At 42.6% G+C, this 15,903-nt stretch overlaps 1 protein-coding gene and 1 non-coding gene across 2 annotated transcripts; both read right to left on the bottom strand.

Annotated features, from left to right (window-relative positions):
• Positions 1-10,063: 10,063 nt before the first annotated feature.
• On the bottom strand, positions 10,064-10,260 carry LOC123445888. The gene has a single exon (XR_006631246.1). It is a non-coding gene; the product is annotated as a U2 spliceosomal RNA (small nuclear RNA).
• Positions 10,261-11,200: 940 nt separating this feature from the next.
• On the bottom strand, positions 11,201-14,824 carry LOC123445642 (beta-fructofuranosidase, insoluble isoenzyme 4-like). Its single transcript, XM_045122656.1, has 7 exons — positions 14,379-14,824; positions 13,571-13,579; positions 12,622-13,478; positions 12,362-12,520; positions 11,931-12,172; positions 11,733-11,826; positions 11,201-11,646 (listed from the first exon to the last, which is right to left on the bottom strand). The coding sequence occupies exons 1-7, from the start codon at positions 14,557-14,559 to the stop codon at positions 11,452-11,454; spliced, it is 1,737 nt and encodes a 578-aa protein (XP_044978591.1). The 5' UTR covers positions 14,560-14,824; the 3' UTR covers positions 11,201-11,451.
• Between the last annotated feature and the right edge of the window lie 1,079 nt (positions 14,825-15,903).

The raw sequence follows: 15,903 nt of genomic DNA, 5'->3' as shown, positions 1-15,903 counted from the left end.
GTTCGGGAAGCATGCAGACATGACCGAGACGCTCTCCGGCCAATAACCATCAGCGGGATCTGGATACCCATGGTGGCTCCCACATGTTCCACGATGATCTCATCGGATGAACCACGATGTCAAGGATTCAATCAATCCCGTATACAATTCCCTTTGTGTGTCGGTATAGAACTTGCCCGAGATTCGATCGTCGGTATAGAACTTGCCCGAGATTCGATCGTCGGTATACCTATACCTTGTTCAATCTCGTTACCGGTAAGTCTCTTTACTCGTTTCGTAGCACGTCATCCTATGACTAACTCCTTAGTCACATTGAGCTCATGATGATGTTCTACCGAGTGGGCCCAGAGATACCTCTCCGTCACACGGAGTGACAAATCCCAATCTCGATTCGTACCAACCCAACAGACACTTTCAGAGGTACCCGTAGTGCACCTTTATAGTCACCCAGTTACGTTGTGATGTTTGATACACCCAAAGCACTCCTACGGTATCCGGGAGTTGCACAATCACACGGTCGAAGGAAAAGACACTTGACATTAGAAAAGCTTTAGCATACGAACAATACGATCTAGTGCTATGCTTAGGATTGGGTCTTGTCCATCACATCATTCTCCCAATGATGTGATCCCGTTATCAATGATATCCAATGTCCATGATCAGGAAACCATGATCATCTATTGATTAACGAGCTAGCCAACTAGAGGCTTGCTAGGGACACATTGTGATCTATTTATTCACACATGTATTACTGTTTCCTGTTAATACAATTATAGCATGAACAATAGACGATTATCATGAACAAGGAAATATGATAATAACCATTTTATTGTTGCCTCTAGGGCATATTTGCAACAGTATGTGGATGATATCTTGCTTGCTAGCAGTGATGTTAGTCTGCTACAAGAAACAAAGAAGTTCTTGTCCTCAAATTTCGATATAAAAGATCTTGGTGAAGCATCATATGTTTTGGGCATTGAAATTCGCCAAGATAGGAAAAATGGAGTGTTAGGACATCGATATTGCAGAAGGCATATTTAGAAAAGGTTCTCAAAAAGTACAATATGCATGCGAATAAGGCCACAGCTGCTCCTATAGTCAAGGGCAACACTTTTGGGAATTTCAATGTCCCAAGAACAATTACGAGATCGATCAAATGAAAGCAGTACCATATGCTTCGGCTGTTGGAAGTTTACAATATGCACAAGTGTGCAGTCGCCCTGACTTAGCTTTTATCATTGGGGTACTTGGTAGATATCAAGAGAATCCAGGCATAAAGCACTGGAAGATGGTAAAGAAAGCATTGCGTTATGAGAAAGGCACAAAGGACCTCATGCTAACATAGAGAAGATCTGATTCCCTAGAGATAAGAGGGTATTCAGACGCAGATTTTGGGGGAGACAAAGTAGATACAAAATCCACGTCAGGGTACGTGTTCACTCTCGCTGGAGGGGCTATTTCATGGAGAAGCTCCAAACAGTCAATAGTTGCATTGTCCATGATGCATGCAGAATTTATAGCATGTTTTGAGGCCACGGGGCAGGTGATATAGTTAAAGAATTGTTTACCCGACTTGGAAGTGGTATATTGTATTGACAAACCACTAAAGATGTATCGTGACAACGAGCCCGCAGTATTCTATGCTCACAACAATAAGTCGATTAATGCTACCAAAACAATAGACATAAAGTATTATGTTGTGAAAGATAAAATCCGGGATCACTCTACAACTCTCGAGCATATAAGGACAAAGGATATGCTTGCGGATCCGCTCACGAAAGGATTACCACCCAAGGTGTTCAAGGAACACTTAGCCAGCATCGGTTTAATGTAAAGCCTATGATTCCTGGATCATGATAGCCCAAAAGGAACAAAATTTGTTTCAAATACAAAGCTATTTTGTAGCTGTCTGATTCTATCGGCAATTGAGTTGTGAGGATGAAACGTGCTCTATGTATTGATCTGTGATGAAACGGGTAAAGTAAAAAAGGTAAATGGTTAAAAGTAAAGTTTAGATCAACGGGAAGAATGTTAGGATGATCTCCTCCCGAGTGGGCCTAGCGGCCCACTGAGCCCTTAGATTTGTGTCATGATCCGGGGCGCCCAACCCACTAATGGTTGACCGGCCCCTGTCACCTCCGCTATATAATAGGTGGGGGCAGGCGACACGCAACACGAGGTTCGTCGCATTGCCGCACACCCCACCAAAAAACCCTACCAATCTAGGAGAGCGCCGTAGTGACGGAAAGTGTTGGCGAACACAACAAAAAAAAATCGGTACAGCGAGCACGCCCAGGATCACTAAGGAGATGCATACAAGGTTTGATCTGATCATTACCGCCTCGTAGCGCGGGGAAGTAGAGTCTATGAAGATCGGTGGTGCAGATCCCCGCAGCTAGGATTTACAACCTCCCAATCGCGAGGATGTTCTCCCTCGTCGGACAGCCCTTCGGGAAGACCCTCGAAGCTCGAATAAAAACTTGGACATCCATCCGGGAGGACCCTCGAATAGCCCCTCTGGTAAAAGATCGAAACTACGACCTCTCTACAGGCAGGGCAGCCTTCAGGAATTTAGGGGCCCGAGACGAAATACTAAATGGGGTCTTTTTCTAAAATTCACATAACTAAAGAAGTATTCAAAGAATATGAGCCATACTACACCGGCCAAATAATACCTCGCTATCCAAGGAACGCCTCATGCCAAAGCATACATAAATTTGCTTGATTGCACAATACATGTAGAACTGAAACTCAAAGCTTAACAACGGAACCAAATACATTAAACAAGACAAAAAAATATAAATAATAATAACGGACAGAAAAGTATATGTACCGAATCAATAGTTTGCTTCATCCTTTAATCCTGTATGTGTAGACACTCTTGTTGTTGCAGGTCGCTAATGAAAATATGTTTTCGTCTTATTTTTCTATAGCATGAAATAAAATTGACATAAAAATGCATCAATTTAGGTTTCATCCATACATGTAAAGCTTTATTTTTCAGTTAAAAATTACTCTGTAGTTAATTGTTCAAAGAAATCAGCTCATCATACAACATGTTAGTTAAACTTCAAATGGATCTTTTATTTTATTTTTTGCTTCTCCTAGTACAAGAAATCAGTAAATTACTCACTGATTAGTAGCCAAGGCGACGAGCAACACCGGCTTTGGAGAGGCAGCAAGTCCTTCGTGTAGCAGCAAAGGCAAGGCCAGCCCCAGGCGGCTGGCGGAGGACGGGAATCACAGCCATGCCTGGTACGCTAGTGCAAGCACAGAGCAACTAGTAGGAGGTGCTAGACTAGGGCAGCGCGGCTGCAGCCGGCGATCTACAGTAGACCAACACTCGTGGATCCATTGCATATTGCAAGAGAGACGGCGCGTGTGCGCGGGTGAGGTACTCGGGAGGGCTACCAGTCTATGACCCTAGGGGTCAAGCTGTAGCGGGCGCCGTACAGAGAGATTACGAGTCTATGACCTTACGTTTTTTCTCCAACTAAAAAAAATGTGTTTTTTCTTCAACCTGGGGCCCCACGATTTTGGGGGCCATGTGCGATCGGCCACTTTGGCCTCCCTCATCGACGGCCCTGTCTACAGGGTTGCACACATACAGTGTCAGCTATCCGGCAGGGCTTCGCTGTCAAGAACAGGTTCCTGTGGAAACCCAGACAGCCTTTCAGCTCTACGAAACTATTTCGCCGGGATGGAGAGAGAAAGCGAGATCCTGCATGGCATTTGTGTTTTGATAAAGAGTGAGTGGGGAGAGTGCATCTCCACCTCTATTTATAGGAAAACCCAAGGGATGGGCTCGCACTTGAAATACCCAAAACCTCATGAAAGTGGTCCTTCACAAGGGCATAAAGGGAAAGCAAGTGGGGCAAGTGAAGCTCCATGGTGGAGCCCACCTTGGCCGGCCACCCCTCCTAGGGCTCCCCAAGTGGGTGCCCTTATCCTTCCATGTCATCCCCTCAAGATATTTTGTGGAAGGTCAACTTTCAACCATAACCATAAATGCATTTTCACTATTCATGAAACCAATTTTTCATGATGGATAAATCCGAAAATATTTCTATGGGTCCTAGAATAATTCCAGTACCCACTAAAACAATTTTTGACATGTTCCAAAACATTTTTCACATCACTGATTTTCATCTGTGAAAAGCAACCAAAGCGGTTCCGGCAGTCTGGAACATTTCCTTTTTTGTCTCTGAAAAATCTCAGAAGTTACGAACAATTCTGATACCCTCCAATAATTTCCACGCGTGTGACACAACCAATTTGACTTAATGGTTTACTCCGAAACAACTTTTCGATTTTACCAAAACTCTTCTGGTGTTCTCTCTCTCTGGAACTCTTCCATTGTCCCCGAAACTTTTCCGGTGATCTTATCTCAGACTCCATGTCTAGTATTTAACTGATAGATGACCCTTAAGCGTGTGACCCTATAGGTTCGGTGAAGTATAGACATGAGAGGAACACTTTCCCATCAATGATCAACATCGGTGTCGTGGACACCCATATTGACCCCTATACCCACACGAATAAATATTCGAGTGAACCATTAGTTTGCCGTGTGCTATTCTTGTTGCTTCGTGATATGATACAAATACCCGAGGTGAGACTTGTCGGCATCCCCATGGATCAACAACTTGTCCATTATGCCAATACCTCATTACCGGTTTTGTTCTCCTTGCTCGTTTCCGTGTTTCGGCATCCCTGTGATCAAATCATATTGTGTCTGGCCAGACGATTATGGATACCGTAACACCGAGAGGGCCCAAGAATATATCTCCATCATCGGAGGAGCAAATCCCAATCTTGAGCTACCAAGTTACTTGTCATACTTTTTCGTGAACCCATAAGCCGCCCTAATAGCCACCCTTGTAGAGATGATGTTTAACAAACCCCAAAGTTCACGAAGCAAGTACGAAGGAACTCGATACTCTCATGATCTAAGGAATTATGCAAATGTTAACTATCTCTATGTTATTAGCCATTAACTTGTGACTATAGCGGGCGGTGATAAATAGAGATGATCCTCCAAATCAGCTATAGCGCGCTATAGCTGACTATTTCAAAACTTTTCGAGGTAAATGTTTATCAGTTGTATAGCTGCTCGTTTGGCGGCACCATGTGAAGTTTATTTATCAGTTTTTTTGTTTTTTTGTTGTTTAGCCTTACAATTTTTATTTTCTTTCAGATACATGTCAACATTCTTAATAAAAGTTATACATTTTTCATGTACACGTGTAATATTTTTTTGATACACGTTGAACTTTTTTAAATACATGACAAAAAAATACATGTTTGGGTATTTTTGCAAATTTATGTTAAGCATTTTTCAAACAAACATTGATTTTTCTTCAATGACACGATGTATTACATATTTTATAAATTTCACGAACCAATTTTTTAAAAGATTCAACATTTTCTAACTATGATGACATATTTTATAAATAGTATGAAACATTTAAATGTCAGATTTCAAAAGGTGGTGAACATTTTTCTTAAATTTCATCAACGTTTGTTTGAATGGTACTTAACATTATTTCTGAATTATGGAAGCATTTCTTTATATTGTTTCCACATGTATAAAAATGTCATGATATATTTTTGAAATGATTGGACATTTTCTAAATGCCGCGAGTATTTTGGAATGCTATCAATTTTCGAAAATTTGAGAAAAACTTTCTTTACACTGCATGAATATTTTTAAGCATGCAATGAATGTTTCTAAATTAAGTAGAGTACTTTTATTTTCAAATTATAAAATTAATAAAGAGAAAAGGCAGCAGAAGATGACGTGTGTTAGCGAGCTAGTGCTCTTCCAACGATAGGCTGCCATTTATAATTACAAGCAAAGGCTTAGGCCTTGTTTGGTACTAGGGTTTTTGAGGGGATTGATGTGGATAATCTCCACAGGTATTGGGTCAAAGCCCAACCTTCATCCAATCCCTTTAAATTTCAATTTATTCCTAATTCACTAGGTAGGTGTAGTGTATTGGGTATTGAGAAAAATGCATTAGAGTCCGGGAATTTCTGAGAAAATGTGGGGATGAAGCACATGTCAAATACACTAGACCAAACGGTGTTTTGGGATATGTGGGGATTTAGGAGTTTGACCGGGATAATCCACACTAATCTTCTAAAATACATTAATACCAAACAAGGCCTTAGGGCTATTTTGTCTCATGACAATACGCGAGATCCTCTCAGGAAAAAAAACAAGCAAGACAAAGGTAGCACTTTTTTTTTAGGATCGGGAGTAGATTTGTTTTTGTTGTGGGGTAGGAGCAGAAGTTTTTATTCAACGTTTGTTGTGTTGTACTGTGCGGGTCCATTTAGTTCTCCTCGTTCCTTTCGGTTTTGGGTCCATTTAGTTGTTCTCGTTCCTTTCGGTTTGGGTCCATTTAGTTGTCTAGTTAGGATATTCCAAAGATCTTTCATTTATCCGTGTAAACATTATGACCACTTAACAAAAGCTTCACGAAATTGTCTAAAAAAGTTGTTCTCGTTCCTTTCGGTTTTGGGTCTAGCTGGTTCCATAATGTTTTTTTTGTTTTGAAAACCTTCTAGAAGGTTCTATGATTTGGAATTATTTTTAGTTTCTTTTTCTATTTTGTTTACTTTCTTTTTCCTTTTCTTTTTTTGATTTGTTTCTATTTTTGGTTTCCTTTTTCCAGAAAATATAGATGGAAAAATGACTCTCATAAACTATTCAACAAATTTAGATGTTCATGTTTTATAAAAGAAGGTTCAAAAAATTCATCGAGTTTAGTTGTGCATCTTGCCGGTGGTGGGCACCTCATTCTCCTGCAGCTGTGGTGGCCACTTCACCTGGGAAGATCCCACCACCTGAGGTGGTGGGTCCCTTCCCTCTGGCACCAAGTACCTCCTTAGCCATAACTGACCCTTGTTCAATGTACCGGCACAGGTGTATGCAAATTTGTGAGCAAACAAATGTTGACGATTCAAACCATATGGTACATTGATACCTCAACATGTATGAATGTCGAAAAATGTTTACAACTACTTTCTTTTTCGAAGGTGTTTAGTATCAATAAAGTAACTTTATTTTTAAAGGAGGTCATTCCCGATATTGCGTCCAAATTAGGAATTTAATTCAGGAAGTAGCAGCCCCTTGTAGAGAGAGGGGGGAGGGAGAGAGAGAGATGCTCATGAATGACAGAAATATAAAAATAAAAAGGTTAATGTGCTAATCATCAAGTGATTAGGTTAGCCAACCAGCCAATCACATGCCAATTAGAATTGCCTTGCATGTTATTTTAAAAAAATCTTTGATGTATTAACCATCATTTCATCATTTTGCATTCATTTTTATGATCTTATCATGCTCCAAGATCAAAGCTATGGCATCCTAACCATAGTGTTGGTACTACTGAATGCATACAAGTGGGCCCCACTACAAGTGCCACGGGATAGACTCCGGCCATGATGCCGACATGTCACTGCCTACACCACCCTTCCGCGAGGCGGAGCACACACCCTTGTCTGTGTCACTGGTTAGGCTCTCGGAGTTTCCGACTGCTCCATCTGTGGCACACTTATGCGCTCTGGGCGCGTGCTACATCTCTTGAGGCATCTCCATTGTTCTGATTCTATGCCGACGGCCTTCTATGCTTGGGTCGCCACACTAAGACCAAGTGACATGATGTTGTCGTCTTCATGCCATCACACGGTCAGTAGTGCTGAGCTGTCGCTTCCAGTGCCACTCCAAGTAAGTGAAACATTCTGACTGTAGTTGCTACAACCTAGAGCGTCGATGCAACTTTTATTCCATAGCAGTTAACTCGAATAGGTCATGCTATACCACATTCTTGGAGCGGTTGCACCTCGTCGATATTGAGTTTAGTTGCTAGTGCACGACCCTCGTGCATCTCGTCGGTGGTGGGATTCCACGGCTTCCATCACTAGCATATGTGGTGGAAACTTCACCTTGGAGGATCCCACCACAAAAGATGGTGATGTGCCTTCCTTATGGTGTTGAGACCATTGCCTTCATATGAAATCCCCAACCCATATTCAGTGCATCGTCGTGTGAGTAGGCAGACTCATGCGCGGCGGATTCAAACGATTCATATGAGCCATGTAATCAAAGCTGCGAACGTACAAGACATTGAGACCATGTATGACTGTTGACAAAGGTTTTTATGATCTATTTTTTGAAGACCATTTATCGATAAAGGACGTTATTTTTAAGAAGAGGGCACTGATAAAGCATCCACAATTTAGGAGTTTTGTTGAGGGCACACACATACACACACACAAAGAGAGAGAGAGAGAGAGAGAGAGAGAGGGAGGGGAGCAACTATCATTTCCTTTATTTCTACTCCCTTCGTCCAAAAATAACTGTCTCAAACTTAATATAACTTTATACTAGAGCTAGTATAAAGTTAAGACATTTATTTTGGGACGGAGGGAGTATTAAGGAATGCTCGTCAATGATAGAGAAAAAAAGTGAATGTGCTACAATGATTAGGTTAACCCAGTGCTGTGCCAATCAGAATTGCTTTGATGTTTAAACAACATTTTCATCCTTCTCACATTAACTTTGTGCTCTCCTCCTCCAAAGCTCTATATAGCCTAACGGTCAATCTGCAAGTAGGGCTGCAAACGAGTCGAGTTCGAGCGAGTTGTACTTGGCTCGGTTCAGCTCATACTAAAATTCGAGCGAGCTCAAACTGAGTGAAGCTCAATGTCGAGCTGTAAAACATGATTCATGCTCAGCTTGTAACGATCTCGAGTCGGTCTCGAGTTAGTTTCGAGCTAAATGAGGCAGTAAAAAATATAAATCTTCAAGGATGATTCCAACTAGATAAGGCACATCACAACATAAGAAAGCACTACAAGTATTATTCCAATCAATACGATGATAATGTAGCTTATTCAAAGTAGTTCGACTTATTCTCTAATAACCAACAGTCTAGCATCAACATAAGATGACAATTCATGACCAATATATAATTGGGAAAACAAATTATTTGTCGAAGATCATAAAAAGTTGTTGTACAGCGTAGGCCGTAGATGGTCTTGGAGTTCATAGGACTTGAAGTAATTCTCCATCAACATACCAAGAAGCGCAACTGGCCTGCATATTACAATTTATTAGTTTGCAAGATAATACAAACAATGTAACAATTTAAATGAATGTTCACCATATTATATTCGTTTCTTACTAGTCTGTATCCAGAAAATGAACTTCAAGTAAGTCATCCTGGTGTTCTTTATCCTAAGAGTATTTATGCACAACAAAATCGTAAGATGTACATATATATATACATGTTATCTTATTTGAAATATTGTTAGCTTTCTTCTTCTTTTGGGAGCCTCTAATCCAACTAGCTTAACACACCAAAGCTTCAACAGTATTTGGGAGTAAAGAGCTTCGAAAATTATCAAGCACTCTACCTCCAGTACTATATGATGATTCCGAAGAAACAGTACTGACTGGCACAGTAAGTATATCCCTCGCAACCTTGGATAGTATTGGATACCTTGATGAATTTTGCTTCCACCAAAGTATCACATCAAAGACTTATGAATGATCAGTAAGTGCAGCCTCATCCAAGTACGCAACTAGATCTGACTTGGAAACCTTTTTAGCAATAGCTTTCATGAAGGTACGAAACTGAGTTGAAATTGCCATAAGAGTATTGCTTAATGTCCCATTTTCTGAAACCAGGACCTGATTATCCGCTTCCTTTTCTGCTGCAACCAAATTGGTTGTGTGGTCACTCTCATAAATTTCATACAACTCCTTCAATGCCAAACTTAGTGAGTCAATGTTGTGTTCAATGTCACTAGCAACATATATCTTGAGAAAACAAAAATTAATTAGATCCATCTTGTATCTTGGATCCAAAATTGATGCTAAAATCGAGCGAGCGAGTATTGGCTCAAGATCGGCTGGTTTCTCGATCGAGCTAAAAAAATGTTGAGCCTCAAGCTTTTCTTGCAGCCCCATCTGCAAGGTGGCATCCACTAGTGGTTAATGATAAAATCACAAGATATTCATCAATAAAAAAGTTTTCTTATAACGATTTGGTTGGGGCGCACCAGGCCTAGGCAATAGTGCAACGCCTAGGCGACACATAAGGGCCCTAATAGCAAGCTATCGTGTAGGACCCTCCTCCATAAAAAATAAATTTAATATCGTTATGGACACATGGTCCACATATCAGATATTAAACTGATAAGAACAGATACTACACTTGATCTTAGCCAAAAGGCCGAGAAAGGTATGCCTTGAAACTGGACTCACCGCATTGTTTTATAGCTCTCTCCACCGGCTCCATCCCTGTGCTTAGGCGAGGTGGTACTACTATATAATCCTGTTGTGATTAGCTCGGTAAACCTCTCCTCAGAGCTTAGCGCCGTTTTGGGCTAGACAGCTACACGAGACTATATATGGCAGCCCACGATCATGTGACGTGTACTACTACTTCCCCACGAGGAGCTTCTGTCCAAAAAAAAAAAAAAACTTCCCCACGAGGAGCCAGTTTATGACCCTCGAAAAAAAAACGAGGAGCCAGTTTATGTTGGTTATTCCAGTTCCGTAAAAACAAAGACATTGCTGGTTGATTCCCGTCGCAGAACATCATCAAATACAGAAATCAGGGCGTAAAATGTGCCAATAATTGAGTAAATATTGTCGCAAACTATTATTATAAGTTTATCTTATTTGCTGCAAAAAATTGCTCCATTGAATTCTGACATGTACATGTCACTGATAGAATCATAAGAGACTCAAAGGGCAACCGATCAATGTGCGAAACTCACTTAGGTCTGGACCAAATGAGATTGATTTGTCAATACATCGTCATGATTGTAATCCCTAAGGTTAATAAGTAATAAAATCTCATTTATTCGCTAAATGGGGCAGAACTGACGCAGGAGCTGTCCTGAAGCCATATCGTTCATGATCCACATTGAGTAGTAGTGCATGTCTTACAATCTCACAAGCAGAAAGACATTTCCTGTCAGAGATTCTCTCTTGAACTGTCTGACATGCACGAGCTCATAGTACTACCTCTGTAAAGCAATATAAGACGCTTTAGAGCACTAATATTGCTTTACAGAGGGAGTACTATTTATTACGTTTTGTAACTCTGAATCGTTTCACAGCGGTAATGCCGATGCTGACAAAAAGGGTCATGTTTCTTTACCAATTGCCAACTACCACTACTTTTAAACAGTAATATTATTTCCTTCTTTCTAACCAAGTACCGGTAAACTATAATACATGAATGCTAGAGGTCAAGAAAATGAGCAGCTATTTTTTCCCTGTTGAAATTCCTTTTTATTTCTACCTAGAAGCGCTCGTGAATGGGAGTAATTTCCTTTTTCAAAATAGTGAAGTGTGCTACACAAGTGATCAGATTGATCCAGTCTTCCAATCACAGGTCAATTAGAATTGCTCTGCTTTGTTAACCATCACACCATCCCTTTCACATTCACTTGTGCTCTCCTCATGCTCCAGGCCCTGAGCTGTGGCACCCTGACCGTGGTACTGCCGTTGTTGAAGGCATACATGTGGGCCACACCGTCGACAACCGCCACGGGGTACACTCTGGCCATGATGCAGACCCTGCCGCCACCGCCGAAGCTCTCCACCGCCGACCGATCAATCTGCGCGGCATATCATTCATTTTCAGTTCTGACACAAAGCGTGTGAAGTGAGCAAGAGCATAAATGAAAAGGCCTTCCAAACTCACCAGAGTTCTCAGAGATATCTTCTTTTCTTTTTCAAGGTCGTATTCAAAGAAGCCTCCATAGGCTGGTGTGTACAGTCCTGCTCTCAATGAAGAACTGTGCAAAGAAAAGAAAATGGTTGTTTTTAGTTTTCAGGCATCAACAGTTATGGAAATTTTAGAGACAAATAAAACATGAAGGCAAACACCATAAGCACTGACCTTCTTAGATCAGAGCACATGAGTATCATGTACTTTTGCTCTGACTTGTACACCCGGAAGTGCACAGCAGTGTGCTCCTCCATGTTGTCAGAGGCCAGGACAACAAGTCCAAATGGCCCTATGCCACCATTGACTGATGCACCCGCTTCCCGGCAATGCTTCTCAACGTCCAAAAGCCAGGAGGGATCGAAAGGATCAGCTTTATCGATGGATGTCAGCTCAAAGTCTATCTCCACATCAGCCTGTTTCAAGAGAATGACGTGCCGGATCAGCTACAGTAGCTCTGAAAAATACAGAACACCTAAGCTGAAGAGTATATGCTAGTCTCTTTGTTGCCAAATATGTAACTATCACTTTATTGGCATGTGAATTTTTGAGGGATTTTTTTCTCTGGATGACCAAGGCAAGCCTGTTTGTGTAAAGGAAAGTACCTGGAAACTGTCAGCTCCCTTAATCTCAAACAGACCTCCCTTCTTCAGCTCTAGTCCTTGATGGTTGATTTCATTTCCTCGAAGGGACTCGACCTCTTCAACTGGCCATTGCAGCAACTGCTTGCCATGGATGTCTAGCCAAATTGTCCTGGGAATTGCCTACAATAATAGCAAAAAAATGTTAAAGTTGCTACACTAATTTGCTAAGTCAGTATTTCAATATGAAGCAGTTATAGCTAATGAGAGGCAGATTTTCTTACATGGATTCCAGCCCAACCTTTTGCTACATCGTCTGAAGAACTGTCTGTCTCGTTAGTCCAACCCCATATGATCCTCCTGCCCTTCTTCGAGTCGAAAAACGACTTTGAGGCATAGAAATTACCATAATCGATCCTCGACCATAGCCGACGGTCATCTAGGACAGTATCTGGAATAAAGGTGTCACTTTTCAGATCATAAACCCCAATCATGTACTTGTCACAGGAATCCAGACTCATTTTGAGGACATGCTTGGCGCCATTCGGGATCGCTGTAGACAGGTCCAGTCCACCGCTATTGCCCGGCAATACCGCGAAGAAATCGGGGCACTCCCACATAGAGGAGGAATTGGATGAATACAGTGGGTGGTCAACTCTAGTCCAGTTCAGAAAGTCTTTGCTCTTGTACAAAAGTGCAGCACTGTCGCCGTTGAGCTCAGCACCAACTGCTATCCTCCAAAGTCCATCAGGTCCGATCCAACCGGTTGTCGGATCCCTGAACTGGCCCGAGTTCAAGCCCGGTCCGACCGGTTGGATCACCGGGTTATTTACGGCTTTGGTCCATTCTCTCAGGTACGGATCAGACAGGTTTTTCGGAACCACAATGTTCTGGACCTGACGCTTCTCCGGGTCGGCACCGGTGTATATGATGACCAGTCGGTTACCGGGGAGAATTGTGGCCGAGCCGGTCCAGCAGCCGTTTATGTCGCTCGGGGTGTCCCGTTCTATTGCGGTTTCAAGTGGGATCCAGTTGATGAGATCTGTAGAAACCGAATGGCCCCAAACTATGTTACCCCACACGGAGCCATTGGGGTTGTACTGGTAGAACTCATGGTAGATGCCGTTGTAGTACATTGGCCCTGAAATGATTATGAAGGCATTATAAGATGCTGGGTGCTGCAAATTCTGCTCCTTTTCATTTAAAATTATTTTGTGCCTGAGACATTCATACCATTTGGATCTTTTGTGTTGCCGTAGATTTCAGAGTATCGCAAATCCATCAGATACATGAAAAGGGGGCGAGAATGTCAACGATTTGCAGTAAAATATGCACACAGCTAACAGGATTTGATTACTGATAATAGTAACAGAAGCAAATATATTCTGGCTTCCAGAGCAGGTCAGTACTTCATTACTTGCAGTAACAGGTCTGTCTAATATCTTTCAGACACATGATGTTAACTGAATGCTCATTGACAAAAAGCAGCACTAACAGTGGAGCAAATTTGGGCATCTCCAGAGAATACTATGGATGTGGGAAATCAAATCAGCATTTATATAGTGAACACATCCGTTTTGGGCAAGCATCTAGAAAACATGGGCATCATCATACTAAAGCAATGCTACTGAAAATCCAAGTGCAGGGCCTTAGAGAGAGCACCTAATGCGTGCAACATTCAGAAACAGAGTGGCATAAGTAATGAGTTGTCCACCTACCGTCCCCCTCCCCCTGCAATAACTACTTTCTGACAGCAAAAACAGTATGCAATATTAATAACACTAACCCAATAAAATTGCTACAATATGTATAATTACTATATTTAGCGACTAAATTATTCAATAATACTAGTACCCACAGGATTAAGTTGGCTCCTCCGGCCGAACAAAACATAAGCCAATCAGATCACTTGCTTTTTCAGCAACACCCAAGAACAAGAAAAGCAAAGCAAATCACACCCTCTGGTTGGCCCAAAAAGTCAACAGATGGCCCAGGAAGCAAGCAAGCAGAGAGGAGGAGGCAGAGATGCGTATGAACATACCGTTGATCCAGTTCTTGGGGGGCTGGAAGTGGTAGGCGGTCCTGTACCGCTGGCTGACGATGGAGGAGACCTTCTGAGACTGCGGGTAGAGGAAGACCCTCTCCCCATTGCTGCTGCAGACGAGGAGGCTAGAGGAGAAGAGAGCAAGGAGGAGGAACAAGGCCCAGGAGGATTGGGCCATGGGGGACAGAAGGAGGAAACAGAGGAAGGGGACTGACTAGCTCTCGAGATGGGGATGTGATGTGAGGCGAGAAGACTTTGTTAACCCGTTGTTTACGACCCTTGGCCTTGGGCGAGCAGAGGCACGCACGCAAGTCATGACTGGTCCAGCCGTCCAGGCAGGATTTTAAAATGCCAGCCAGCCAACATTGCTTGCTGCTGCTCCTGCTGCTGGTGGTGGAAGAAATGGGTCTCTTTCACAGATTTCATTTCAGAGGAGGTTTCAAAGGTCTCTTTCAGAGATGTGTGTGTGTGTGTGTGTTTCTTTTTTTGCTGCTGGGGGGAAATGGGTTTCGGAGGAGGGGTGTGTGGTCATTTTTACTGCCACTTGGTGCTTGATTTTCAGCCTGAACCTTGATGTTTGGCAGTATCATGGAGAAACAGAACCACTGTCAGTGCCATGTGATGGGGTTAAATCTTTATTATTAATGATGTGCTCCTATGCTAGAAGACATGCTACACAGGACTAGATACAGAGGAGGATGGTGCAAGATAAAATTCGAGCCAGCTTTTCCTTTCTGCTTAGAGAGCTAATTGGGTAGGTTGGGTCATAGATCCAGGAAGTTTTATGATTGTATAGGCGGTTAATATCATGGTATGAGGAATCAGAAATGATGATAACTAATCAGGAGATCTTGGCGTGCTACCTATGTGGCTTCACAGCAGCACACTTCCATCATCAGGCAGGATCCAATAGCAAACACCTCACGTAAGGTCATGATTCCTGTGTGAATAATAGTACGAAACAAGATGCCACACTTTTTGTGCCTGAATTATAAGAAACAACAACATTGTTCAGGAATTCTGTATAAACGAAAGCTAACCGCTATGAAAAGGAAAGGGGAACCGGGTAACAATTCCAATATGTCGATGCGGGTTCTAAATATCGTTAAATGCAGAGTACCATGCGATTAACGAGTTATTGCTTGCCATCATATCATAAAATAAGTACCATGCGATTCAACAAACCAGAGAAAGGAAAAGAAGATGAGAAGATCATGTGATTTGGACCTGAGGAGGAACGGCGACCCACCGGCCAAGGCAGAGCGGGCACTGCAGGGAGCTGGTGGTCGGTGGGGATACAGCAGCTAGCGACGAAGTGAAGCCTCGGTGGTGGAGCGGCGCGGCGATGCGCAACGCTCCGGGAACCTCGACCGGCGGCCTCCCCGCGCCACCTGGAGGAGAGGACGAGCGGCGGCGCGGCCCGTCTCCCAATGCCTCGCCATGCGCCGAGTCGGATGGACGATCCAGATGGCTATCGGATGAGATCCAACGGCCGTGGGCGCTCGCCACGGTAGCGGGCTGA

This window comes from Hordeum vulgare, chromosome 3H (assembly GCF_904849725.1).
Source record: "Hordeum vulgare subsp. vulgare chromosome 3H, MorexV3_pseudomolecules_assembly, whole genome shotgun sequence".
Lineage (NCBI taxonomy): Eukaryota > Viridiplantae > Streptophyta > Magnoliopsida > Poales > Poaceae > Hordeum > Hordeum vulgare.
The sequence above is the reverse complement of the archived record's forward strand: the minus strand, read 5'-3'. Positions and strand labels throughout refer to the sequence as shown.

Excerpts from the sequence above, each read along its gene's own strand:
- LOC123445642 (XM_045122656.1), bottom strand. The coding sequence starts at position 14,559 with ATGGCCCAATCCTCCTGGGCCTTGTTCCTCCTCCTTGCTCTCTTCTCC. Across the intron at positions 12,173-12,361 it reads AGGGAGCTGACAGTTTCCAG|GCTGATGTGGAGATAGACTT; the intron begins GTACTTTCCTTT and ends CTCTTGAAACAG. Across the intron at positions 11,647-11,732 it reads AGATATCTCTGAGAACTCTG|ATTGATCGGTCGGCGGTGGA; the intron begins GTGAGTTTGGAA and ends TATGCCGCGCAG.